Consider the following 27,971-nt stretch of genomic DNA (forward strand, 5'->3'; position numbering starts at 1 on the left):
CAGAGCGACAGATACATTATTTTAACACTGCGACTTACTGGTCTGTAATGGTCCGTAAGTAAGAATTCGTTATTGTAATTTTAATACTGATACATTGCGTTTTTTAACATATTGCGACTCCGATTCACGGTTTAGAAAGGACAATCAAATCTCTCCTTTCTACCTGGCCTGGTCTTCCAACCTGAGAGTAAACGTCGAAGGTGCGATCGATTCGGAGCATATCCATTTGCATATCCTGACAAACTATCGAACATTCGTATAAATTTTATTTTATTGATTTGACTGCGCTTTACTACTGATTGACTTATTTTATCGCGATTGACTGTAATTTATCGTCTGAAATTTTCATGTATTATTTTCATTTTTACGCTGAAGATGACACAAAATGTGTCGAAACGTCCGAATTTGTATTAACTAATATATTTTATTATTGACTTATTTTGATTGCGCATTAATTACCGCGCGTGGCTCTGATTGCCTCTCTCACTTCCCTTTATTTGATTTATTCAGGAGAGCCTATATTTCGTTTATTCAATTTTTAATTTATATTTGTGTATGCATATAATTTGTCCTTGCTTAATATTTAAATTATGTATACAGATCCATTTGTAAGAAATTCAATGTAGGAAAAGCCACTGCGTTAAATGCTAGAAATTGGAATATCGCTACAATTTTTCCGTCTATAATTCGATTTGACGACATGTTTGTTGATATGTAATTCGCTAACAATGCGTTCCGAAATGAACGTAAGCGCTTACGCTTGATCACGCTCACACTGCCCTACCTTGCAGAAATAAGCGTTTGTCAGCAGAAGTTATGACGTCAACGATGACGTCATTAGTCGATCCGTAAGCGCTTACAACGCCAAAGCGAACGACGTAAGTAACGCTCATAAGCGCTTAGTCTACCCTGGAGAGCAAAAAAACAGGCGAATTTTCAGGAATTAATTTCAGACAAAATATCGGTGATACATAAATGATTTTTTTTTCATTATCTTTATTAGGGTTTCAAGAACATGTACAAATTTTTTGGTGTAAAAAAATTTCAAAATGGCGATGAGGCACTCCTTCGCGCGCAACTATTTAGAGGTGGTCAGACGGTGTATATGGTTTCTGAAATGTGGGTAGTCTGAAACAAAAAAATAAAATAGTCATTAACTATATTGTATTGTCTTCGGAATGTCGGAGCTTTTTTCTCTCCTCGTTTTTGGCGTCAAGAAAAAAATTCCTGAATTTTTCGCTGCATTTTTGGACCCAAATTACATGTTATTATTATTAATAATTATTGAACAAAATATTATAATGATAAAATCGTCCGTCATTCCGAAGACAATACAATATAGTTAATGACCATATTTTATTTTTTTGTTTCAGACCATCCACATTTCAGAAACCATATGTACATCGTCTAAAAAGATATAGTTGCGCGCGAAGGAGTGCCCCATCGCCATTTTGAAATTTTTTTACACCAAAAAATTTGTACATGTTCTTGAAACCCTAATAAAAATAATGGGAAAAAAAAAAATCATTCATGCATCACCGATATTTTGTCTGAAATTAATTCCTAATTCTCCAGGGTAGACTAACCCCTTAAGATTACATTGCTGCTGTATGATCAATTGCGCGCACATAAATTATTTTATTCTTAACAAAAACAGTGTATTACAAATTAATCGATTCCATATAAAAATGGCGTATATCATGACCCAAGTATGCACACAATGTTGGATATCATAATATTGTCCGTAAGTGTCTGTTTAATAAACACTTCAAATTGCACTTCAATGATACTTCAAACTGTAGCACATGATAAGTCCTTAAAATGGTTCAATAATTTTCAGTGATATATACTTATAAGACATTATCAAATCTCTCACAAAGTTATTTTTTATCGCAATAAGATTTCATTGTGATCTTTGAGCATGTCGCAATTAATTTATTATGTGTATGCAAATGTAAAATCACTATTTATAACTCTTTACATAACTTTTCTAATTGTTTTATATGTCCTTTGGATCAGTTGTGTGACTATCTCTGTATATAAATCAACTAGATTTGAAACAAAAATTTTGTTCCAGTGCGTTCCGTGAAGTACGAAACATCTTATAATTATCAACTGGGTGGTATTGCCTTGGCAGTTTGTCCAAATCCTAAGTTAGGCCTAGTACCGAACCATGACATTTTCCATTCTAAAGTTTCCTGAAGTAGACGTTCCTCCTCTGGTGAAAAGTGTAACAATGTTGCCACTGCCCTTGTTAAATGGAGAGCCTGAAAAAAAATGTATAATTACACTTAAATAAATAAAATTAATGAGATAGAAAATATTGGCTCGTCAATAGATAGATCACAAAAATTAAATTCAAGGCTAATGAGCCTAAAGTGTGGATATACTTGTAATAATATAATAATTATTCTTTTTTAATACATTTCTGACAGTCTTTGATTTAACTTTTTATGCATCCAGAAAAACTGTTTAGTTGATGTTATATACTGGTTTCGATCTTTATTAAGGTTCTTTAGTCAATGACTAAAAAAAAAATTTGAACAAAACTGCAAGAACTCCTTCCTTTTTAGTGCTTGCTAAGATCATACTACTCCAATGTCCCCATTCGGATGATATTTGAATTACTGACGACAGAATTGCTCAACCATGCATATCCTTTCATTATATAAAAAATTATATAGTAATTCTGATCATACAAAAATATAACAAAATTTGGATTAGTACAACAAAGAATAAAAAAATGTTAAACACCGTAATAGCTATATGAAAAAGACAGCTTGCAAAAGATAGTTGAAATGCTCTTAATAAAAAAAAGAGTCTGACAGTTTCGTTTAGTTCATTTTTTACCATTGGGTGAAGAAGACCTTAATCCATAGAAATTAGCTATTCTAAAAAATCGCGAATATATTTATTATACTTGCAAATAAAACAATACTGCACGTGGAAACAGAGTGTTGTACAAAATAGAGTGATCTACTTTTAGAACAAAGACTCCTCTGTCATGTGACAAAATAGCCTTAATGCTCCTTTAAATTAAAAAAATTGAGCAAAATTTGTACATTCGCGTTTTAGACTTATATTGACTTCAAATTAAATATAGCTATACATTATATAAAAATATACATATATAAATTATACATATATAAAAATATACACAGGGTGTATCAGATCACTCGTCCCATCCGATTTTTTCGTAAACGCGAGGTGAGAGGAAATTGAGGAGAAATGTTAATAAGCTCCATATCCTATAAAGATATTTTTGTTTTCCGGAAATGACCGGAAGTAGTGGTTACTGTGTGTCAAATTTAAAATTTTTAATGGAAACATATGTAGGGTATCGTTAAATAAATTTTGGAAAAAAAAAAAAAAAATTTAAACATAACCGCGATAAGTTCCTCCTTAACTGTTGAGGAGGAACGACTGGAAAACTGAATGGTGACGGTGTCGTAACAATAACGAAGTTTTGTATCCGAAACGGGAAATATTACTTTTATTAAGCTTTACAAATGTTCAATATGCCTTCCGTCTTTATTTTTTCGAAGATTTTGGGGAGTATAATATTCGGGAAGCATGCCGATCACTAAGTGATGCAGAAGTCCTTCGAGTCATAGATATATAACATGAGAGACAGAATCCATCTTTGTTTAGATTAAGACGGAAGGCACATTGAACATTTGTAAGGCTTAATAAAAATAATAGTACTCGTTTCAGATTCGAAACTTCGTTATTTATTGCATCATCATCACCATTCAGTTTTCGAATCGTTTCTTCTCAACGGTTGGATAATATCATGATTATGTTCAAATAAAAGATGTATCTTTTTTCAAGATCTATCTAATAATACCCTACACGACACAGGTTTCCATTAAAAATTTTAAATAAGTTGACCACAGTAGCCATTACTTCTGGTCAGTTTCGGAAAAATACTTTCATTCGATTCTTTGAATAGAATATGGAGCTCATAATTTCTCCCCAATTTCCTCTTATCTCGCGTTTATAAAAAATCGGGTGGGACGGATGGTCTGATACACCCTTATATACAGAGTCAGTTCAAAAAAGATGGTACCAAATTTTAACAGTATGTAGTATTCGTAAAAACAAACCGAAATGCCTTAATAAACATTACTCCAAAAATCATTTATTTCCGAGTTATAACCATTCGATGCAGTGTTCTCTGTTTGCTTCACGAGTATGCCTTGCATAACGTATATACACAAGACCGCTCATACACTCGTCCTTCACGAGTTTCTAAGTTTGACGAATAATGAACATCGTCGAACTTTTCGACAATATTCCTCTTCTACGTAGACAACAAATGTGATTCATGATAATGCCCCTGCGCATTTCCTTATGATTGTTAGATAACATTTAAGCAATTGTTTTCAAGAAAAGTGGATAATCCATTTGCATGGCCACCTCGCTCACCAGATTTAAATCCGTTAGGGTGCAGTCCCATTAAGCACGGATCGGAATGACGGATCGGATTTCTCACTAGAATTGAGCGGTCCGTTCCTGTTCCGTTCCGTAATAATTTCCTCTACCAGTCCCATGTAGCAAAAACGGAACGGAATCTGGTTACAAAATATATTTCACTCTTAAAATTCAGTATTTCAGAGTACTCGCAACAATATTATCGGCAAGATAATTGCACAAATTATATATATGTTATTGCTTCAGTCGCATCAAAATAACGAAATATCGAAGAATCAAGCACATTTACCTGCGACCGAAGCGACATTCCGATCCGTTTTTGCTATATGAGACTGGTAGAGGAAATTATTATGCAACGGAACAGGAACGGACCGCTCAATTCTAGTGAAAAATCCGATCCGTTATTCCGATCCATGCGTAATGGGACTGCACCCTTAGACTTTTATTTAGGGACATCTGTAGACCATAGTACACCACATTAGTTGACACATTAGATGAACTGATACAGAAAATTGAAAACTCTTGTCAACAAATAATACGAAATACCTGGAATTTTTGAATGTATCTAATCTTCAATGAGAAAGTGCCAAATTGTGTGTTGAAATGAACGGAGGGCACATCGAACATCTGATGTATAAAATGCTACAGAAATCAATGGTTTATGGAGTAATGTTTATTAAGACTTTTCGATCTGTTTTCATGAGTACTACATACTCCTAAAATTTAGTACCACCTTTTTTCAACACCCTGTATATAAGTTACATCAGAATAAATGTGTACCTCATATTCTCTGCTAGTGAGAAATTTTATAAGAACGTGTTTCAAGTATTTAAAATTAACGTCATCCTCCCTGGAATTATTATGTCTGGCAGTGACAGTTTGGGATGAACTTGGATTGAGAATAGCAGCAGAAGCGTTAGCATCGTTATCTAACGAAGAGGATGGAATCTTTAACTCACGTTGAAGCGTTTTCTTCATGTCAGTTAATCGTTGTTGTAAAATTTTAATTGTCTGCGAAGAAGAAAACAAATTAAAAAGAATTAAACTGCATTATTTATTTAAAATAGTTGATATGAATATTTCAGATAGGTAACAGATAAATATTATTGCGATTAGAATCGAATGTTTATAGACTTAAATGTTATTAAATGTTCAATATGTACCATACTCTATAAGTTGTGACCATTTACCTTATTCTTTTCGCTTATTTGTTCTTCTAGATCTAACAAGCTGCTTTTTAGTATTTTTTCATTTCCTTCCAATTTTTCTCTTGTACGTTCTGCTTCTTCTAACTTCATGACTTTTTGCTCAAATTCTTTTAATGTGATTATCATCTGTTTTGCTTCTTTCACCTTACCCATTAAATCATCCCCCAGATTCTCCACTTTGCTCTGCAATTCCATGTTCTCGATCTTGTGTTGCCGATTTTCTTGTTTCACAATTTCTATGTCTTGTGACATCTGGGCATTCCGTAGTAAGGCGGAGTCCTTCTCGTCTCTTTCCTTTTCGAGAAAAACTCTCAACTCGGTTACTGCCGCTCGTTCAGATTCAAGAAATTCTCGTAGATGTGCCAGTTCCAGACATAAGGAGGAATTACTTGATTGCTCCTTTTCCAAGGACATTTGAAGATTTGCTAAATCGTTGGTAGCCACAGTCAATTTACTCGTCACATTTTCAAGATCTGATTTTAGTTGAGTAATCTGTTTCGAGGAGGATTCCTAGGAAAATACAAATACAAATACAAATACAAAAATTTGCTCTAATTAACATTTAATGCAATTTAATCATATTTTACATTTACATTTGTACTCAATTAATGAAGTAATGTGTATATATATATATATATATATATATATATATATATATATATATATATATATATATATATATAGTGACGTGACGGTTCGCCGCGTGTGGCAGCGCTCCGCCGCCGTCACAAGGCGCGGGTTCGCGCCCACGGGCAAACCAGGAGAGCGACCGCGAAATCTCCAGGGGGCCTACCGAAACCTTAAAGCGCGTATAATTTATTATTTTATTTTATTTTGTACGAAAATGTGGCATTAATAACTCGTCAACTATTGCGAAAATTGCAAAATGGTACATGACTTTTCGACTCAGTTTGGCTCGCTCTATCTAAATATGAGAAAAGTACCAAGAATTCAGGGGCACCCTGTATATATACATATGCTGTATATATATATATATAAAATTAAACAACGCTGCCTGGGATAAAGGTTTTAATAATACTATAGTATGGATACCTGCCCACACGGGAATCCTCGGTAATGAAACCATGGACAGACTAGCTAACAATAAGAGTGCCATATCATGGGGTGTGAAGACTTTGGAGCCGGTTCCATTTACGGACTTTTATGAAATAGCCAACGAGTATTTTTTGAAAAAAAAAAACGCAAAATTTTCTTAGCGCACAAGCCTATGTGAAAGGCAAAAGATGTGGTCACCCAGAACAAGACAGTTTCCATGTTCTGTGGTAATGCCCCCTCCTATCCTCCTTTAGAAGTCTCCTTCTCTCAAAAATGTCTAAAAATAATATCACTGTACCCTGCGATCCTCAAGCCTTACTAGTTAATCCGAAGCTATGATTAATCCGATCCCTTTGCTTCTTTTTGAAAAAGGGGAACCTCTAAGTATAAGCGCCAACTAGCGGGAACTTCAAGACCTCCAATTATCCTACCACGAGTTGATGCTCGATGGACGAAGCACTGCCCGACCAATAAGAGGAAAGAAGAAGAATCAAGGGTCGAACACAACCCCCTCTACTCTGATAGTGATAATTTTCCGTATAACTTTCTGAATCAAAATAAAAGGAGGGAGTGCAAAGAAATAAATTCTGCTGCAGACAAGAGAAAACGCATCAGTCTCGTATGCCAGAGGATATGGAAGTCAGGAGACAAAGCGAGGACATTTCTCATTAATTGACGTGGCAAATAAGCCAATATCAAAATGACGAAAGTAAAAAAAACCTTATGTTAGAGTAGCTTTGCTTCAAGGCCCACTCAGTATATCCACTGGCACAACACGTGATTCGACGTCCGTTTCATAATCAAATTGTATGACTGTTTTTATGTATTATGATGCTTTCGTGTATTTTCTTGCTGGTTCTTAAGGCCCCCGCACAATAAATCAGGAATAAAACTGGATGCACAATGAAAAACACAGGCAACAAAACAGGGAATAACACAGGCAATAGATTTTTACCTATTGGAAGCCGTGTATCAATGTTACACCGCAGCTTTATTCCTGATTCCTTAGTCCTAATCGCTAATATCTGTTCCTTGTTTCTTATATTTTTTATTATGCGGAGGCCTTTAGATAATATTTGCATAATTATATTCATGAAAGGTGAATAAGACTATTACAGTTTAATTACATACTAGCTACTTTGTTCACTGGATCTAATTCTTACAATTAGACTTTTGCTAAATAGCGATATTGAAGCATCTGATATATGTCACCATTAGTTGATTTCTTGGCTGAATTAACACAGAGAATTACGAACTATTATTAACGTAACAAAAATTGAAAATTTGAACAGAATCATCTTTGAATCTTTTTTCGACCTCCAATGAAAAGAGCATGTTGAATTGAAATTTTGAAATAAATGGATGTATTGCTGTAAAAAAAAGAGAAATAAAACTATTTTATATTTGTTTATAAAAGTTGTGATTTATAACGCTGACATAAATAATTTTTCAATTGTTTAGTAAAACTTTTTTATTTTTATAAATACTACATATCTATGTTTCTAAAATTTGAGAATATCTTTATTTATTAACTGCTCAAGTAACATTTATCGATGTAATAGAAAATACTGCAAAAATAAGTTCAGAGAACCGAATGCGGATGTTTTATGTATGTGTACGCGCGCGTTCGTGTGTGTGTGTGTGTGTGTGTGTGTGTGTGTGTGTGTGTGTGTGCTTGCGCGTGCGTGCTTGTGTGCGTGCGTGTGTAAACGTGTGTGCGTGTGTGTGTAAAAAAATAAATTTTTATCTCAAAATTGAATTTCCTCACTTGTACAAAAATCTCGAAATAACGTTCTTTTAAATTCTGTGAAATTGTAATGGGATCGCTCAGGAACAAAAAGTGATAAAAAAGAATAAAAAGTAGGTGAGAAGTAAAAGAAAATATATGTGTTTCTTTTTTATTTCATTAAATAAAACGTACATAGTTTGCACGCAGGCGAGCGCACTCTAACTCACTCACTCTCTCTCTCTCTCTCTCTCTCTCTCTCTCTCTGCTTTCTCTCTCTCTCTCTCTCTCTCTCTCTCTCTCGGCATAACAATATAAGAGAGATATATTATTCTCGATACTGATGAGTATCGGTTGCATAAACGGCTTATACATTTTTTAATATTCATCTTTCTAAAACGCATTCGAGTACCTAATTCTTAACATGCTTCAAATAACAATATCGTAAAAGCAAAACTAAAGGATTTATAATAAAGGCGCGTGCTCTACAGATTAAAATGTGCGTCAAGCAAGAAGTATTAAACTTCAGAATAGCATGCAATAATACATCAATATAGTTTTCGCATGTAATACTAATTGTAAGGTGCGAGATAAGACGCATTCTATTTCTTATCAAATTTATATAGTATAATGGCACAAATGCGCGCATGAAATATTACAAGCGTTCAATTTGATATATTTTAATTATGTAGAAATAGTGATGTGTATAAGATTTTTATTTTAATCGCTTTCAACAATATAAAATTAGATATATTGAATAATTAAGATTTTATATATGTATACAGGGTGTACAAATAATATGGAAACCCCTATCTACCCCTAAAAACCCCTCGTAAACTACGCATTTTCGAAAAAAATGTTTTAGATAAAAGTTGTAGAGTTTAAGGAGATCTATTTAGACTAGATCATATTAGTTTGATCTTAAGTGGCGTCGTTAAGATCAAGTCAAAGTTACTTTGAATTTTTTAAATTGGACCCCTATTTTTTATTGCATATTCTTGCAGCTTTTGGTGTCGAGACATTTCCAAAATATATTATAATACCATAACAAAGCTCTCTTTTGTTAAGAATTTCCTGAAATATTTTAAATTTTGTCATAATATTTTTAATATAAAATATGAAATATCTAAAGTATTCACTTTTTGATGACTTTACCTTGACAAGATCTAACTCTAATATGGTCAGTAAATAGATCTTTTTAAACTCTGCAACTTTTGTCTAAAACATTTTTTTCTAAAATGTGTAGTTTCCGAAATATTTAGGAGTTCCCATACTTTTTATGCATCCTGTATATAAACACAGCGTCCCAAACTTCCCGCATGTGGAGTACAATACATAAATCTTTATGCTAAAAGAAGCAGCCTTTTTCCTTTAGCAAAATTACGTCGGACAAGTAATTTTTGCAGCAGAGCAGGATACAGTTAACGAATGAGTGCTTTTGTCTATGTGGCGTTTAGAGCCAACACACGTTCCTCATTTGCTTGTACCTAGTCCTTGACCTTTTTCTGTATTGCATTGCTTAAAATATAAAAGTTAACAAAATAAATATTGATTTTATTCTTTACGTAATAAATGAATAACACAATAGTCTGATTTCGAGTACCTGACAATAAAGAAAAAGAAAAATAGTAATATTATTTTGTGAACGTTCCATTATTCTAATTACACAATTACGATAGTTAAATAGTATCACTATAAACTTAAGGAATAGTTTACTAATTAAGTGATTACATAACACTTGTCGAAAAACTGGTCTATTTCGTAACAGGATTAAAGATAAAGTAAAAGATTTGTTAAAAAATATTGATTTTTAAAATATTATAATAATTACATAATTATATAAAATCTTAGTAACAGCTGTATTGATATTTTGAAAATTTTCACATATTTTTCATTTATTTTGTTAACTCTTATCATATTTTAAGCAATACAATATGAAAAAGGTCAAGAACTAGGTACATACAAGTGAGTGAAGAGCGTGCGCCGGCGCTCTGAGCCCCACATAGACAAGAGCGCTCATTTGTATTCTGCTCTGCTGCAAAAACTACTCGTCGGATGTAATTTTGCTAAAGAAAAAAGATTGCTTCTTTTAGCATAAAGATTTATGTATTGTACTCCACATGTGGGAATTTTGGGGCACTCTGTATAATATAGGAACGTTTAATATAAAATTAGTTATATTAAAATAAAACAATGTAAAAATGATATAACATCATTAATTGAATGTCAACATTTGTGCATTCTCTCCATATAAAAAAATATATATGTATAGACATTATATACTCAAATTGAAAGTTATATGTGATTAAAATTATTTTGTCCTACTAAAAATGATAATGGAAATTTGAAAGTCAATAATGGCACAGTATATATGTATAATATGTTTGCATATATATATCGATATTAAACCAGCTCTAGGAAAAAGAATAATTATAAATAACCAAGAGCTAATACATATAGTATATTTATATTATATATATTAAGTGACATCTACCGTGCTATAATTATTTTAGACCATTATATTCGCTGACTTCGATTGATCATAAACTTAAAAGATATGAATAGTTAGGAAAACTTTTAACAAGAAAAATATATTGCAAAAAACTATCTAAATGCATTTCTTCTGTAAAAGAAAATAAGATTTATTAACTTATACAATTTAATGGGATAACCAACGACATATATTAAAGAAGAATTAAGATATTGCAAATTGTAATAAAGATTAAAAAACGCTTAAAGTTGCTAAATCTATTGTCGATAAATGCACATTAAAAATATAGCTAACGTGCATATGTCTTTTTCTTTCTCCCGATATTAAAACCAATGAAAACAATCAGTCGATGAAGGATTTTTCTAGACATCAATGTATTATACTATAGTTTTTGATCAAAATAAAAAATTATATGCTATATCGTACAATTGTTGCACTTTGAGGTTGGAATATAACAATGAAAATGGATTGTATTCTTCAGGCCAACAGTGAGTTTTACATATTACAGACAATTCAGTATTGTGAATTGTGATCGTTTGTTTGACGATCTCTCTCTATTCCAATTCTAGAAACAAGTCTTTCTGGAATCGGAATTAGGAAAAAAGGAGGAGGGTCCCTAAGGCCTGTTTTCGGCACCCCTTCAAAATTGGACCAAAATGGCTGGAATCACTTCCTTATACCCTTGGAAGTAATATTTAGTCAATTCCAGCCTAAACGGAAGTATTTAGAGTGTATACTTCAAGTATACATGGTGCATCAGCGCGCCCGTATCAAGCATTTTTTTGGAAAACTAAGCGTTTTTGAGAAAAATGTTTCAGATAAAAGTTGTATGGTTTCAAGGGGGACATAAGATGGTGTCATTGGTTTGACCTTGGATAGTCATTTGAAGGTCACGTGAATGTCGATTTCCATATTTTATATAGAACCCCCTATTTTTTTACATATCTTTAATTGTAGCTTATTTCGAGAGCTTTCCAAAACACTCATAACTAAGTCATTTTTCATTAAGTACTTTGCGAGTTATGAGGCTTCTTACAGATAGATTTGTAGAAACGTTACTTAAGGAGATCCGAGATTGAAATCATATTATTCATTCTTGTTGATTCTCCACACGTGAACAGTAAAATCGTAAACGTAATCTTCCTTTAAGAAGCCACGTAGAGTGGGGTGTTGGATTTACGTGAGTCCCCTTGCCTGTCACTTTTTGGGGTGCTAGATTAAAAAAGTGAGTCCCCTTGCCTCTCACCTTTTGGGGTGCTTGATTAAGGTGAGTCCCCTTGCCTCTCACCTTTTGGGGTGCTTGATTAAGGTGAGTCCCCTTGCCTCTCACCTTTTGGGGTGCTTGGTTAAGGTGAGTCCCCTTGCCTCTCACCTTTTGGGGTGCTTGGTTAAGGTAAGTCCCCTTGCCTCTCACCTTTTGGGGTGCTTGATTAAGGTGAGTCCCCTTGCCTCTCACCTTTTGGGGTGCTTGGTTAAGGTGAGTCTGATGAAATGACTATCCAAGGTCAAACCAATGACACCATCTTATGTCCCCCTTGAAACCATACAACTTTTATCTGAAACATTTTTCTCAATAACGCTTAGTTTTCCAAAAAATGCTTGATACGGGCGCGCTGATGCATCATGTATACTTGAAATATACATTCTAAATACTTCCGTTTAGGCTGGAATTGACTAAATATTACTTCCAAGGGTATAAGGAAGTGATTCCAGCCATTTTGGCCCAATTTTGAAAAGGTGCCGAAAACAGGCCTTAGGGACCCTCCTCCTTTTCGGAGACAATCTAACCCATGCACATTCTTCGTGTCGTCACTACATATCGCGGTAACTCACAATTTGCCGTTTAAATTCATCCACCTCATCATCGACGCTGGCCCGGAGCTCTTTTAGTTCCATGGCCATCTCATCGATGTCTTCTGTCATGCGCAAAAGCTTGGCGTCTTTCGTTGCTAAGACGACGTTGTTCACCTCTATCTCGGTCTCTAGCTGCTTGATTCTCTGTTTAAGCCTCTCTTTCTCCTGTTCGACCCGCCTGCGTTCCAGTCCTTCCTCGCCGGCTTGTCTGCTAAGCCTGCCAACCTGCGTCTCGAGACTGGAGATCTTGCCTGACCAACTGGTTTTTATGTCGGAGAGGTGAAGATGCGCCTCTTCAAGCTTTCTCTCTAGTAATGTCCTCTCGCGCATCAGATCGGCTATTCTTTCATCGACTGTCACTTGATCGTTCGTTTCGAGAGCGATCCTCTGCTCTAATACGAACACCTTGTCCTTCAAGTGACGTACCTCCTCTTCTGTTTGCGCTAATTGGCACGAAAGCTGTGCTCTCTCTCGCTGCGTGGAGTGACGCATCGTCTCCATTTCATCCTGAAAACGTATATATAATTACCTGGCGTCGCTCGTTGGGCTTTTATTAGGACTTTACTTAACTTAATTTCATTACAAAGCCTTCCTCTGGTAAACTTTGTCAAAGCAATAAAGGCGCGAATTTCATATATTTATAAATTAGTAGCAAGAGAAGATTACCCAAAATGAAACAGAAATACGAAAAGGTAGACAAAGAACAATACTTATGGAATGAAACTGCCGCTCGCTCAATAGCTTCTCGAATTTGTTTAAATTAGAATGGAGATGGCTCAGATACATGCTAAAAACATGAATTATGTATCTTTTCGCATTTCTTGCACACATAAAGCAATAAAACTAACTTAATAAAGAGCTAAATAATACATTAAAATATTATAAAAATGTAAAATGATATAATGTAGAAAAAAGAAACAAAATAAAAATAGAAAGAAAATAGAAATTTGTATCTGAAAGTGCCGCAGTTAAATGTATAATATGTGCGTTATTATCAAGCAAGGTTGTTGTATTTTAGTCTTTATGCAATAAAATATTTTTTATAGAAGAATTTGTATTCCAATATACATTTTCTTTACGTTAAAGCAGGCATAAGCATGGAGGCTATTGGACGATCATTCTAGTGTAGTGGAATAGCGGCAAAGCTTTTAAAACGTACCTCTAGCATCAGCGGTAGTAGCAGCGAATTAGCGGAAACAACCGCCTAACTCTGATCTCCGACCCTCTCGTTTACCAAAGTTTTCCAATCTTCATGCGTGCGTTGCGTTCACGGAACTTTCAGTATCACTTTTAGCAACGTTGCTGTTCCATAACTCTAAGAGAACGTCATCCATTGTGTTTAGCGATACTCTGAGTGTACGCGGAAGATATGTATCCACGTATCTCAAAAATGAGACTAGCTCGCGCAAAATAACCATTATCTTTGAACCAAGAAGAAACCGTTTCTTTTCTTCTTAATAATATGCGAAAATGACGCATCAGCAAGATTTAACCAATCAATTTGGAAATTTTCTAATCAAGAGATTGAACGTATCATAGTGATTAAAAAATAAATCAAAATATCACAAGAAAATATGTTTCGACATTATATTTAAGAGTTATGGAACTCACATATTCTCAATTTGAACGGATTTCACTACAGCGAGAGTCACATGTATCTAATATGCATATATGTTACGAATTCATGTTTTGAGCGGCATGTCGATAAAAAAAAGGTGCAGAAAAAAATATGACAAACTGTGACAAAACAAAAAGCGACGTAATATTATTATTAAAACATTAATACAAATATAAAGTCCCTTTTCGAACAAGCGTGCTTAAGAAATGCGTAAATTCTGAGCATCTATCAACAACCACTTATTTAATCACATATGAATATTTTTTAATTCAATTATAACTGTGGAAAAAGTAAAATATCAGTAAAGCATCGTATAATGATGCTTACAATTTATATATATATATATATATATATATAAGTACCGTCGTCTGTATGTCTGACCGCGAACTACTCATTCGTTAGTGGACCGAATTTTTACCAAAAGTATATGAAGTAGGGGTAGAATTTCCCGGGGAATGCCATAAAGTGTATAGTTTTTTGTTACCGATTTTCTGGAAATCGGTATCAGAAATTTTTACAATTTTTCGGGAAATAATTGACCGAATCTTAAAGATTTATAGATCAAACAAGGATAGAATTTTCCGGGGAGTACTATAAAGTGTATAATTTTTCGTTACCGATCTTTTTGGAAGCCGGTACCGATTTTTTCAATTTTTCGGGAATTAATTGGCCAAATCTTAAAGAATTGTATATGAAGTAGGGGTAGAATATTTCTCGGGAAATGCTATAAAGTGTATAATTTTTTGTTACCGATTTTTTTGAAAAACGGTTCAGAAATTTTTCCAATTTTTCGGTTCAAAAATTTTATTAATTTTTTGAGGATGGGTTTAATTGCCACTGGAAACCAGTTCGTCTTCTGTCTGTCTGTCTGACCGCGAACTACTCATTTGTTAATGGACCGAATTTTTACCAAAAGTGTATGAAATAGGAGTAGAATTTTCCGGGGAGTGCCATGATGTGTATAGTTTTTTGTTACCGATTTTCTGGAAATCGGTATCAGAAATTTTTACAATTTTTCGGGAAATAATTGACCGAATCTTAAAGATTTATAGATCAAACAAGGATAGAATTTTCCGGGGAGTACTATAAAGTGTATAATTTTTCGTTACCGATCTTTTTGGAAGCCGGTACCGATTTTTTCAATTTTTCGGGAATTAATTGACCAAATCTTAAAGAATTGTATATGAAGTAGGGGTAGAATATTTCTCGGGAAATGCTATAAAGTGTATAATTTTTTGTTACCGATTTTTTTGGAAACCGGTTCAGAAATTTTTCAAATTTTTCGGTTCAAAAATTTTCTTTAAAAATTTATTGGACTCATTGGGAGATGTTGACAATAATTGATGGTGTTTTATATAAGAAATGGCTCTTCCCAAATTTACAGAAGAACATTCTTCAGATTGTCGCGCCTAAACAAAGGATTCAAGGAATTCTGAACGAGGCCCATAATTCACCTTTTGGGGGACATTTTGGCATTAATAAAACGTTACAGAAGATTCGGAAACGTTTTTATTGGGCCACTTGTAAAAAGGATGTAGAAAGATGGTGCGCTACCTGCAAGATTTGCGTTGCTAGGAAAGGTCCCATCGGTAAAGGAAAATCTTCTTTGCAAATCTACAATGTAGGAGCTCCTTTTGAAAGAATACAAGTGGATATTTTAGGTCCCTTGCCTACTTCTACAGACGGAAATAGATATCTACTGGTGGTAGTCGATAGCTTTACTAGATGGCCAGAAGCTATGCCTCTTAAAAATAAAAGAGCCAATACAGTGGCAAGATCAGGTATTTTCTCGACACGGAGTTCCTTTGGAGTTGCATACGGACCAAGGGAGAAACTTTGAGTCCCGGCTTTTCCAAGAAATGACCTCTCTGATGGGGATTAGAAAAACTCGTACGACCCCTCTCCATCCACAATCAGATGGGCAGGTCGAGCGTCAGCATCGTACTATTTTAGATTATTTGGCAAAGTTCATTTGTGAAAGTCAAAAAGATTGGGATCGATGGATTCCTTTGTATCTACTAGCTTTTCGTTCTTCAAAACACGAAACCACTGGAGTAACTCCGGCGGAAATGTATCTAGGACAGGATTTACGTTTACCTTTAGATCTTCTTAGAGGAAGTCCTCCTTCGTTAATAAGGGAGGAAGACGGAGAGGTAGAATACATATCCAATTTAAGGAACAGATTGGATCTCATCCATCAGTTTGCTAGACATCATCTACAAATTAGGGGTCAAGCAGGATCTTCGTCGTAGAGTCTGGCCAGCTCTATGAGAAGAAGAAGCTCCGGAGTGCGGTTGGGACCAAGAAGAGGACGGCGCCCGGTAACCTGTGGCAACAGCCCAGGGTAGGGCAGGAAGCCGTTCCGGTATCCTGGAATCGCACAATGGAGAGGATCTGTTGTGGAGGCTGGGATGGACGGAGCTCGGTAACTCGGTGCAGCAGCACGAGGAGAGCAGGAAACCGTCCAGTCAGCGGCTTCCCTAGTTAGCAAACTGCCTCCCTGATTGTCGGGACGACAATCTGAAGAAGGGGGGCAGTGTTGCGTGCATGCCGCCCGGTATACCTTTCCGACACCGAGCTGAAGCGTGCAACGGAAAGTCGAATGTAGCCTGTCCTTATAGTAACGAGCCAGTTATTGATTTTTTTGATTTAATGAAACAGCTGATAGATTTTGTCTCGAGCTGCTGGACCGTGCGGACGTGGTCCACGCTCCTCTGTATCGCGAGCCTTTAATAAACCTTAAGTTTGTTCTCCTTAATCACCGCAGTGTTTCCTTATTTCCGCGAGCGTCGGGAGTGTGAGCGTGTGTGTGAGAACGAGCGACGCGGTGAGCGCAACAATATTATGTGCATGTATTATATAAATACAAAAATATATTATTTTAACATAATACAATTTAATTTAAATGTGACAAAGAAATTTTCGAAAATTATTTTTTAATTAATATCTTTTTAACAGAAATAAAATTTAGATATTTCACATAATTACATAAATCTCAATGTAATAATTGTCTAAATAATACCATTTAATTATCCAAATAGCAAAAGTATAAAAAAATAATAAATCTTTCAAGAAAAAAATTAATAAATCATAAATAATAATTAAAAGTAAATTTGAATAAATAGAAAATCGGTCTACTCACCTGTATGTTGTTTAACTCGTCTTCGTATCGTCTAAGTCGGGAAACTTCTGTCTTTAGATTTTCTATTTCTGCTGTAGCAGCTTTTAAATGATGCGTTTTTTCTTCTACTTCCTGCTCTTTGGCCAACAACTAGAAAAAAATCATCATAAATTTATAATCTAATTTGTTTCAATTAATCTATACTATTATTATAAAGAGACAGAGTTTGTTGGTTTGATTGTTTGTGTTCGATGATCTCGGAAACCAATGGACCGAATTTTTACCAAACGTATATGAAAAAGGGGTAGAATTTCCCGGGGAGTGCTATAGGGTGTATAGTTTTTCGTTACCGATCTTCTGGAAACCGGTTTTTTTAATTTCTTCAATTTTTCGGGAAATAATTGACGAAATTTCAAAGAATTGTATATAAAACAGGGGTGGAATTTTCCGGGGAGTGCCATAAAGTGTATAATTTTTTGTTACCGATCTCTTTGGAAGCCGGTTCCGAAATTTTTTCAATTTTTCGGGAATTTATTGACCGATTCTTAAAGAATTGTATATGAAGTAGGGGTAGAATTTTACGGGGAGCGCCATGATGTGTACAGTTTTTGTTACCGATCTTTTTGAAAACTGATTTTTTTTAATTTTTCCAATTTTTCGGGAAATAATTGATTGAATCTTAAAGAATTATACATGAAGTAGAGGTAGAATTTCCCGGGGAGTGCTATAAAGTGTTACTATTTTTTGTTACCGATCTTTTTGGAAACCGGTTTCAAATGACCGAATCTCAAAAAATTGTACATAAAGTAGGGGTTAAATTTCCCAGGGAGTGCTATAAAGTATATAATTTTTTGTTACCGATCTTTTTGGAAACGGGTATCAGAAGTTTGACAAATTTTTGAGGAAATAATTGATCGAATTTTAAAGAATTGTATATAAAACAGGGGTAGAATTTCCCGGGGAGTGCTATAAGCTGTATAATATAACATATATAGCATTAAATATATTAATTACTATAATATATATAAATTATATAGTTTGCAAAAATTTTGGTAGGTATAATTAAAAAACAATTTCTTGTATAAAAAGAAATTTAAAATATAATCTTGTCATACTTTACTGTTTGTTATTTAAAAAATTGAAAAATTGCTTTTAAATTTTCATTTTTTAAATAAAAAATCTTGAAAAATATATATACCTATAATAAATAATAAATTTTGAAAAGAAAATATATATGGGGCAAAATTTGTCAACCGGGCCACCGGCCTGCCCATAATTGTTTTCATCGCAGAAAAACTACCTTGCGCCTAGAGGTAGCTATGGGTAAGAGCTATCGAAAGCCGTGTGCAACTTTACAGAATTCAATGTAGCGGTACCAAAATGGCGACCAAAACATCTGAAATCCATGAACGGCTTCAATAAAATTATTAGAAAACGAAAAAAATCGTGATTAAAGCTCTAAAATGACCTGTGTTAGAGTTAATAGTAGGTTGACCACGAATCAGTAGCTGGGTAATCGAAATTTGGGATGGTAATCCAATATGGTGGTCAGAAACTGCATTTACGCACCGCAAACTACTGACAATTGACCGGATCCACTTGAAAATGGTTGTGCGGGTGGTTCATAGACTGTATATGACAAATCTGATCCCAAAGAACCAAAATCCAAAATGGCGACGATCGAAATCCAGGATGGTGATCCAATATGACGGCCGATTCACTCTGTATTGTAAATATAACTGGAAATTCAGCAGATTCACTCAAAATTCGACTTCTGTAAAACTGGATTCATAAAAATGGATTTGACACCTAGGGAAAAACCCTTTTCACAACACCTCCACGGAAAATTCGACTTTCCATGCCTAGAGAGGGGCGAGAGTGGTCAATTTTACGCCAGGGCGGCCATAGCGGGCGGAAAGTGCTCACTTTCCACCCGCTAAACAAGGATGAAAGTTGCTACTTTCCTCCTTAGGGAGGAAAGTGGTTACTTTCCGCTCGCTATGGCCGCCCTGGCGTGAAATTGACCACTTTCGCCTCTCTCTACAAGCATGCTTACTTATTCAAAAATTATTCTGTATTCACTGGAAAAATCATATTTGATCAACCACGTTCAAATTTTGTCACCGCAATAACGAAATCATAGTCAAAAATAAAAAAATAATAAAAATTCATAAAAATTTGAAAAAGTAAATAAAAAAAAACAATTAAAAAATACCGTAACACTCAAATTAATAATAATTAGAACGAGTCTGTATGATTTGAATATCAACGTCATTATTTTTTAGCATTTTTCGAATATACAGCCGCCATATTGGGTTTCGTTATATTCAAATACAACGTCCCAATTGTTAATTTATGATCAACCCTTACGGAAAGAAACTACAGCGGATTACAGAAAATTATATTACAGGAACTACATAAAAGTATTACACGAAATTACAGACTGAAGTATTGTAATATACTGTAATATTTTCGTACTATACGCTCGGATTACAGGAAAATATTACAGGAAAATAGCCTGTATTCTGTCATTTAGTGGCTCCCGCTTGATTTTAGAGAATTTTCCTCTGAAATACAGTCTCAAGAAGATATTTTAAAATCTAGAGGAATATCCTCTAACCATGAGACACTAAACTTAAGATTGCAGTCCCCTAATACTAGAGGACACTGATTTCCGATATTCACCCAGCATAAAAAAAAATATTTTTTTCGAAATTTTATTACTATTTTATAACTAAATTTGTTTCTTAAGATGCAGTCTATGATTATAAATATTTTCTTGTATTTGAAAAACCTTACCTTGGTGGGATTCGAACTCGGGACCTCTGGATCGTGAGCCAACTGCCTTACGTGGTAGACTACTTCTTAATTTGATGTAAGTGTTATATATAGTCTACATATGTCATAACCAGCGCAAATATATAATTTTTCAAAAATCATCTTAAGAAACAAATTTCCCCACTTATCAGTAGAATATTTTTTTTGTGAATATCTTGCCGATATTACAGGATAATAATAGCCTGTAATATCACTGTGGAATTATAGGAAAATAATCTGTAGTGTATAATTATAATATATATAAGAAAAATATATATTTATATGATGTCAAAATGGCGAATACCCTGTATACACACTGATACTTTATATTTTTTTATATTTATTTACTTATAAAATATGAAATTAAAAAATAATAAAATGTGGTTAAAAAATGATACATTAAATCTAATAAATTTCAAACAATATTTATAGAAATAATTTATATACAGCTGCATTGAAGTAAAAGTATACTATATATGGAGGGGTAAAAACCACAGTGGTGTAACTCAAATTTTTAAAAATCTTTTCTTGTGTGCATAGATGCAATGCGTACAATATATAATATGCATCTATGCGCATGAGAAAATATTTTTAAAAATTTGACTTACACCACTGTTGTTTTTACCCCTCCATATATGAGGCTCGCTATTTCAAATTTCATGGATTACTGGTAGCATTACGTTTAATACACGCGTGTAGTAGTGTATTACACATTTTGTAGATTACATGTGTAGTCTACTACACAAGTCACTTACCATACGTGTAGTATATTACACATATAATGGATTACACGTGTAGTCTACTACACAAGTCACTTACCACACGTGTAGTATATTACACATATAGAGGATTACACGTGTAGTGGATTTTACACTTCATGATTAGACATGTATTCCATATTACAGGAATTTCACGCACTAAAGGAATTACAGCGTGTAATAACTACAGATTATTGTGTTCCTTTCTGTGATAACTACAGGGAGTCCTGTAGTAACTACACAAGTGTAATATTTACTGGCTGTAGTTTCTTTCCGTAAGGGAACATCTTAAAATGTATCATGATATAAATTTTCATGAAAATTGAACGCAGTTTGTACGTTTTAAAGAACGAAATAGTTATTTTTTAGCATTTCACGGATAATTTGGCCGCCATATTGGTTTTGGACAAACTAAAAATTTATTTTTTCCATGGATTCAATGCTAACTACTAAATAAACACATTAACACATTTTTCTATGACAGTCTATAACTTCCAAGTAACGATTTCATCTGTCGTACCTCGTTACCCGCAGACTTCGGCCACCATATTGGGGTCCGCCATGTTGATTTTTCAAAAAGTCACAACTCAACTAAAACTACATATGTGTAGCTATAAAATGAGCCCCGAAAAAATTTTTTAGGTGACCCCAATTTTTGGACAGGGGGGGTGTCTAATTTCACGGAAAATGCCCCATATATATATATATATATATATATATATTCCATATCTAGAGTTTTATATTTCAATTTATTTTTGCATGAGAAATAATCTCTTTCGTTTTTGTCATTTCACTCTTTATACTGTCATTTATGATAAAAAATTCCATGCAAATATAAATTGTTTAACTCTCAAACAGACTAAGGACGAGAAATTATAATTTACGTATTAACTATTACTTAAAATAAAACGTACAAGATGTTTAACTTTTGCCATCTCCTGTGTTTGAAAACCTTCCAGTTGTTCTGCATCTTCTTGAAAGCTGTATAACTTCTTTTTATATTCTAGAAAAAATAGTAAGATAATATTCAGAATATTGATAAAAAATAATCAAAAAGATAATCAAACTTTAAGAACATGTTTTTTCATCAAACAAAACAAAAAAATCTTAATAATTATTGCTCTAAAATCTATTTATTTCAGAGTTGCAAGCAAATTTTTACAAACAAAAAAAATTACTTTGATCTATACCACAGACATTCAATATATTCTTTATTTCATATCACAGTACACAATTCGGCATTGTTTTATATTAAATATTAAACATGTCAAAAATTTTAAATTTATTGATTTTATATAGGATTTTATATAAGTACATATGTCATATATGCTGAAAAAGCTCGATTATAAAATCCTATTCGGTCTAATAAGATTAAATTGAGTTTTTGAACCTATATTTTTCATTAAAACATAATTACTCTCAAATCGGTTGTATTTTGTTGAACTGGAACTTATGCCAATATTAGTATAAATAAGTTTCTATGGTTTGGAATCAAATTCGATAGAAATATTCACATTCCGTCCTATATGTTTTAATATCTCTATATTGGTTCCGATTACATTTGGCATAAGTTCCAGTTCAACAAAGTACAACTGATTTGAGCGTATAAATTATGTTTTAATGGAAAATGCAGGTTCAAAACACAATTCAATCTTATTAGACTGAATAAGATTTTCTAAAAGTTTTAATCGAGTTTTTCCCAATTTCGTGACGTGTCACTCAAACATACCAGTTATACAAATAATTGTAAAATTACATGTGTTAATGTTATCAAATTAAAATTTTAACTAAAGGTAGAGTATGAATGAGCTCTCGGTCTACTGCACGCTCGTTTTTACAGTGTTATCATTTGTTGAAAAAAATTCAGTCTCATTATTTTTTAGACAGACCACGTATATGTACCCAGTAGGTAAGCAAAATGACAGCAGTCTGTCGGCAGATTGGTAACAGATTTAATCAGACATGTCAGCAGACTGACATCAATTGCGTCCGTATTCAACTTATGTTCTGCCAGCAGAAACTGCTAATATAATCAGACAGAGGATTGACAGTAGAAATCTCGCAGACAGAGCTTACTGACAGGCAATGTGAGCAGATAGGCCGCAGAAATCGCGCAGAGTCTGAACAGTTCCAGCAGAATCTGCTCGATTTCTGCCACTAATCTGCTGTCTGATTATGTTAGCAGATTCTGTTATACGTCTATTGGCCCCTGGCGGAAAAAATTTCTATGAATAACTACAAAATTTAAATAGAAATATATTTATTAATTTGGCTTCCCCATAGAGGAACCTTTATGAGCGAAATAAAATGTTGGTTAAGCAACGTGCAAATTTATAATTTGCATACTTGAAAGTTGTGAGAAAATAATGTTCAAATTTATAATGTGTACACTTAAAAATTATAAGGAAGCAATGTGCAAGTTTGTATTTGCACACTTAAAAAACTATGAGAAAGCAATGTGCAAGTTTCTACTTGCACACTTTTTTTATTGTGATAATCTTTATTGCGACTAATATTTGTTATACTATTACAATAGTTTTTCATTTCTACTTTAAAATAATTTTTTAAATATATAAAAATTGCTTCTATTAATAAAATTAGAAAATATTTCCTTAATTGGCTTAATTGTCTGGATTTTCTCAATATTTGAGATATCGGTCTATTTTTAATTCTATTAGGTATATTCTTCAGTCTTTTCTACCCCTATTTCATATATAATTCTTTAAAATTTGGTTGATTAGACCAAACTTTATAAAGCTTCTATGTATGTACGGATTCTCCGAAATTTCAAACGTCTGTAACTCAAGAACTGATTAACCAAATCTTAAAAAATTATATATGAAATAAGGGTAGAAAAGACTGAAGAATGTAATAGAATTAAAAATAGACCCATATCTCAAATATTGAGAAAATTACAGCGTAAAACACATTTTTCTGAAAAATGAAAACCCTCCAAACATCCATAACATTTAATGAATTTTAAGAAAATTAGAGGAGAACATATTTTCTATGATACTCTATTTGTGTGCAAAATTTCAGCCCGGTATCTAAACAATTGTAGAAATAGATGCATGTACAAAAATCCACACACGCACGCACGCACGCACATACTAATGTGATTTCTCGACATTTTGGAACATTCTAAACTTATTTCCATCAAAAAATATAAACAGATAATTCACTCTTAAAATGTCTTAAGACAATGCTGGAGTTACAGAACCTAATTTTCACGTACATGCTATTTTTTATTAATTCTATATAATTATAAATCCTTTTCCATGATTAAAGTAGGTATACACGTGGAAGAGAAAGAAAAAAGTTATAGAAGTATATAATTTTTTCTGTCTCAATATAAAGTTGACTCGTCTCTTCTCCGTTTGAGTGTATACTTTAATCCTGGAAAAGGATTTATAATTCTATAGAACCCCAATAAACAATGGCGCGTACACGAAAAAGATATTTTGACGATAAAACAGATGATTCCAGCATCGCCTTAAAAATTAGATTATCTAAAAGTACCTTCTGCATTTTTAAGAGCATGTTCTAGCGACTGTTTTGCCATTTCTATTTTTTTTATCTCTTCCTCTAATAGTCGTTTTTCCTTCTCCTGTTTCTCTACAACTTTTTTCCATTCTTTCTCTTTTTCCAAGAGTCTGACTTTCCATTCTTCCTCCTTCTTCTCCATCCTCTTCAATATCTCTGTTTCCTTCTTTGCCAAACGCTTTTTCCATTCGTCTTCTCTATTTTCAAACCTTTTTATATCTTTTACAGATAATTGCATTCCATCATTGAGCTTAAGCTCAAAACTGTTCTCTCTTTTTGGAGAAATAGGCGGTAAAGGAGATGTTGTATTTTCTTCTTTGGATCCATCTAACGATATTTGAGAATCACTAATACTACTTGTAGAGCCTATCTGGAATAATAATGTATATAATAGTATTAATATAATGTACTAAAAATTGGTATTAGAAAATTTGTATAATAAGATTGCCTTGTTCATTCTCTTACAGCAAGTAAATAAAAAATTAATATATATCGACATTTTCAATCATCAGGCAAAATTTATGCCTAATAATAATTTTTTGAATTTTATAATTCCATCTTTATGATGTTAAACGTGCCAATTACCATTGTATCTTACAATGCAGTCTTATATTAAAGAAAATGTAATATTACATTATTGAGTTGATAATCAATTCGTTACTGATGATGCTAAATGAGTATATTATAAACCTACAAGGAATTTATTACGAAAAACAATTTGGGATGATGCGTGGCTCAGGGCTTTCGCAAATGATTAGCAACACCAAGGTCCGTGGTTTGAGTCCGATCCAGCCTTCGTCCCATATATGCCTCGATAAAAGATTTTTCTTGCTTAAGATTCGTAAGGATTAATGGTGTACATAATTAAAAATCCAAAAGAATTTTGTGTTTTGTTGGACTTAAAATTCGTAAAAAATTTATAAGATTAAAGCATTTTTTGAGAAAAGTGTCATATAACCTATAATAAAGAGGCCGTATGATTTACTGACATTATCGTTTTTCGATAGATCTTTTAATTGGCTTTATAGAATTGCAAAAATCTTTTACAGAATTAAAGTCCGCGCAAAAATCTAGGGTAACAAACGCGATTTTATATCAAAAACACCAAAAAATTAAAAATATTACTTATTTGGGCACATACAGCTGTCACCTGACGACAATATTTGCTTAAAACAAAAATTCTGCAGTTTATACATACATAATGTTTATCATCTGCCCTTGGGAAAACATGTAGGAATAATATCGTGCAAGTAGAAGTGAGATTCAATGCGTACAAAAAAAGATCCATCGAAAAATTATTTTAGTAATGCAATAACGGATGCAGAATGACAAAAAGAGCAGCAGTAGTTGCCGGATCTTGCGAGAGATGGCGAGCAATCAAACAAGGACAGATGTCATTTCGTTAGACAAAGACAGATATAGGGAAAACAAAATTAGAAAGGTTGACATTAGGTTTGTTCGCGTTGCTTAAATCCCCAAACATTTTTGCACTTAAAATGAGATAAATATATATTTGGCCGTTGGAGAGAGAGAAAGCGAAGATGCTGAGTGCAAAAAGTGCAAGCAACGCGAATGGAGTGAATATCGGCATCGAGGAAGTTCCCCTGTCACCGCAGGATCCCCTTAAGCGTCATCTACAATATGGGTGCATCCAGAAGCATGACCGCTCACTGAGCGCTCATTGAGCGCTCAGTATATCCCCTAGATATATCTACTGGATACAAACGCTCTCTGAGCTGCTCACGGTGAGCGCTCGCCACTTTCGTGAGCGTAGTTTTCTATCGCTCACTCAGCTCACTTTACGCTCTCTCTCCAATCTTCGCGCCAATTTAATATCCCTAAAAGTTAATAACTAATATTATTCTTGTGCTGTTGTTAATTTTTATCTTTTAGTTGGAAAGTTAAGTTATTCTTGTTTGCAAATAATCAAAAAATTAACATATTAAGTAGTTAAACATTATTTTATATGTACACATTTGTTGAAATATAGTCTAATCTACAAAGTTGTGTGTGTGTGTGTGTGTGTGTGTGTCCGTGCTTGCGTGCGCGCGGCGTGCGTGTGTGCGTGTGATCTGTTCTTTATCATACTTTTAATTTTTATATCGCACTTTTCTGATGGTAATTATATTTTTTTAAACAATTTATTTCTTATGTAATTCCTAATTTTTAGTAAAGAAAGCATAATACACTTGACGGCACAAAAACATAATACGCTTATACATATACTGCAAAAGAGAGAAAATTATATTTGTACAAAATTACAAATTTTAATAATTATGTAACATGCGAAATATAGAATAGGTACATCTCTACTCTAGCTAATAACATTTAGATAAAGCATTTGTATATTTTTACAGGTGGCAGGTAGTAAAAATAGAAATTAATAATTGCGCAGATCTTTAGAGACGTAATGTCTACTATAAATGCAAATAAATATCTATAACTTATAAGTCATATAAATGCGTATAATAAACTGTTGTGAGCATATATCCAGTACATCAAAAATGCTCACTGAGCGGCTACCTGTGAGCGCTCAATGAGCGATCGTGCTTCTGGATGCAGCCAATGAGTCATGAATCCTCAGAAAGTTTCAGATTGAGCCGGCTTTTTATTTTCAAAATATGGAGGGTCAAAGTTGGTTGCGTATTCGCTGTTTTAAAACGTTGAAATGGAAACTTACATATAGTAATAGGTTCAAAAAACGTATTCGTTCGCTGTTATGTGATTATTTACAGGTATACGCGAATATATGTTAGTATAAATGTGATTAGAGTGAGTCCTCTCGCCTCTCACTTTCAGGGTGCTTGATTAGAGTGAGTCCCCTCGCCTCTCTTTTTTCAAAGCCGGCTCAATCTGAAACCTTCTGAGGATTCATGACTCATTATAGACTATCATTTAGTACCAAGTAAAAGTCTAAATTCAAGGGTGAAAAAAGACAAGGGTGAATTAGGCTATTTTTGGTCTGTTTTTGCGGTCACTCTTTGCAGCGCTGGCAGTGTATTTTAGAACACAGTCCTATATTGTGATTTCTACGCTTACTTCACCGTTCTAGACGAGATCGTTTTAAGCATTTTATGCCAAGATTGTTACTCCTAACTCCAGGCTTACTCCACGTATTGTAGACCAGCCTTTAAAGCTTGAAATGTGCACTGACGATATTCAGTGACTTTGTATTTACCTGGGACACGTGTCTGGAATTAATGCCGCGTATACTTCCAGTATTCTTGACGACGGTAGACACGTCACTGCCGATCTCCTCACGTATCTTGTTCTTCAAAGTTGCGAACATAGTGTAAACGCGGCGATCGTTGAAGTCAATACACTACGACAAGTATGACAATAGCC

General features: G+C 33.7%; 1 protein-coding gene and 1 long non-coding RNA gene across 8 annotated transcripts; one reads left to right on the top strand and one right to left on the bottom strand.

The window, feature by feature from the left end:
- Positions 1 to 306: 306 nt before the first annotated feature.
- Positions 307 to 1,868, top strand: LOC139815076 (uncharacterized). Of its 2 annotated transcripts, none has more exons than XR_011732662.1 (2): positions 307 to 878; positions 1,658 to 1,868. It is a non-coding gene; the product is annotated as an uncharacterized lncRNA (long non-coding RNA). The 2 variants fall into 2 exon arrangements; XR_011732663.1 differs by lacking the exon at positions 1,658 to 1,868 and adding an exon at positions 1,374 to 1,525.
- LOC139815070 (uncharacterized) lies at positions 1,619 to 27,945 on the bottom strand. Of its 6 annotated transcripts, none has more exons than XM_071781681.1 (9): positions 27,805 to 27,945; positions 25,321 to 25,436; positions 24,603 to 24,996; positions 21,998 to 22,086; positions 17,530 to 17,658; positions 12,749 to 13,276; positions 5,625 to 6,152; positions 5,215 to 5,445; positions 1,619 to 2,267 (listed from the first exon to the last, which is right to left on the bottom strand). In XM_071781681.1, the coding sequence occupies exons 3-9, from the start codon at positions 24,862 to 24,864 to the stop codon at positions 2,112 to 2,114; spliced, it is 1,923 nt and encodes a 640-aa protein (XP_071637782.1). In that variant the 5' UTR covers positions 24,865 to 24,996; positions 25,321 to 25,436; positions 27,805 to 27,945; the 3' UTR covers positions 1,619 to 2,111. The 6 variants fall into 6 exon arrangements, with proteins under 6 accessions (XP_071637782.1, XP_071637780.1, XP_071637783.1 ...); XM_071781679.1 differs by having other exon boundaries at positions 25,321 to 25,457; positions 27,805 to 27,944; XM_071781682.1 differs by lacking the exon at positions 27,805 to 27,945 and adding an exon at positions 25,825 to 26,464.
- Positions 27,946 to 27,971: the final 26 nt, after the last annotated feature.

Source organism: Temnothorax longispinosus, chromosome 6 (genome assembly GCF_030848805.1).
Source record: "Temnothorax longispinosus isolate EJ_2023e chromosome 6, Tlon_JGU_v1, whole genome shotgun sequence".
NCBI classification, from domain to species: Eukaryota; Metazoa; Arthropoda; class Insecta; order Hymenoptera; family Formicidae; genus Temnothorax; species Temnothorax longispinosus.

Coding starts and splice junctions, on each gene's coding strand:
- LOC139815070 (XM_071781677.1), bottom strand. CDS start 27,915: ATGTTCGCAACTTTGAAGAACAAGATACGTGAGGAGATCGGCAGTGAC. Junction 24,997..27,804: donor ATTCCAGACACGTGTCCCAG/GTAAATACAAAG, acceptor TTATTATTCCAG/ATAGGCTCTACAAGTAGTAT. Junction 17,659..21,997: donor TGGCAAAAGTTAAACATCTT/GTACGTTTTATT, acceptor ATTTTTTTCTAG/TTGTTGGCCAAAGAGCAGGA.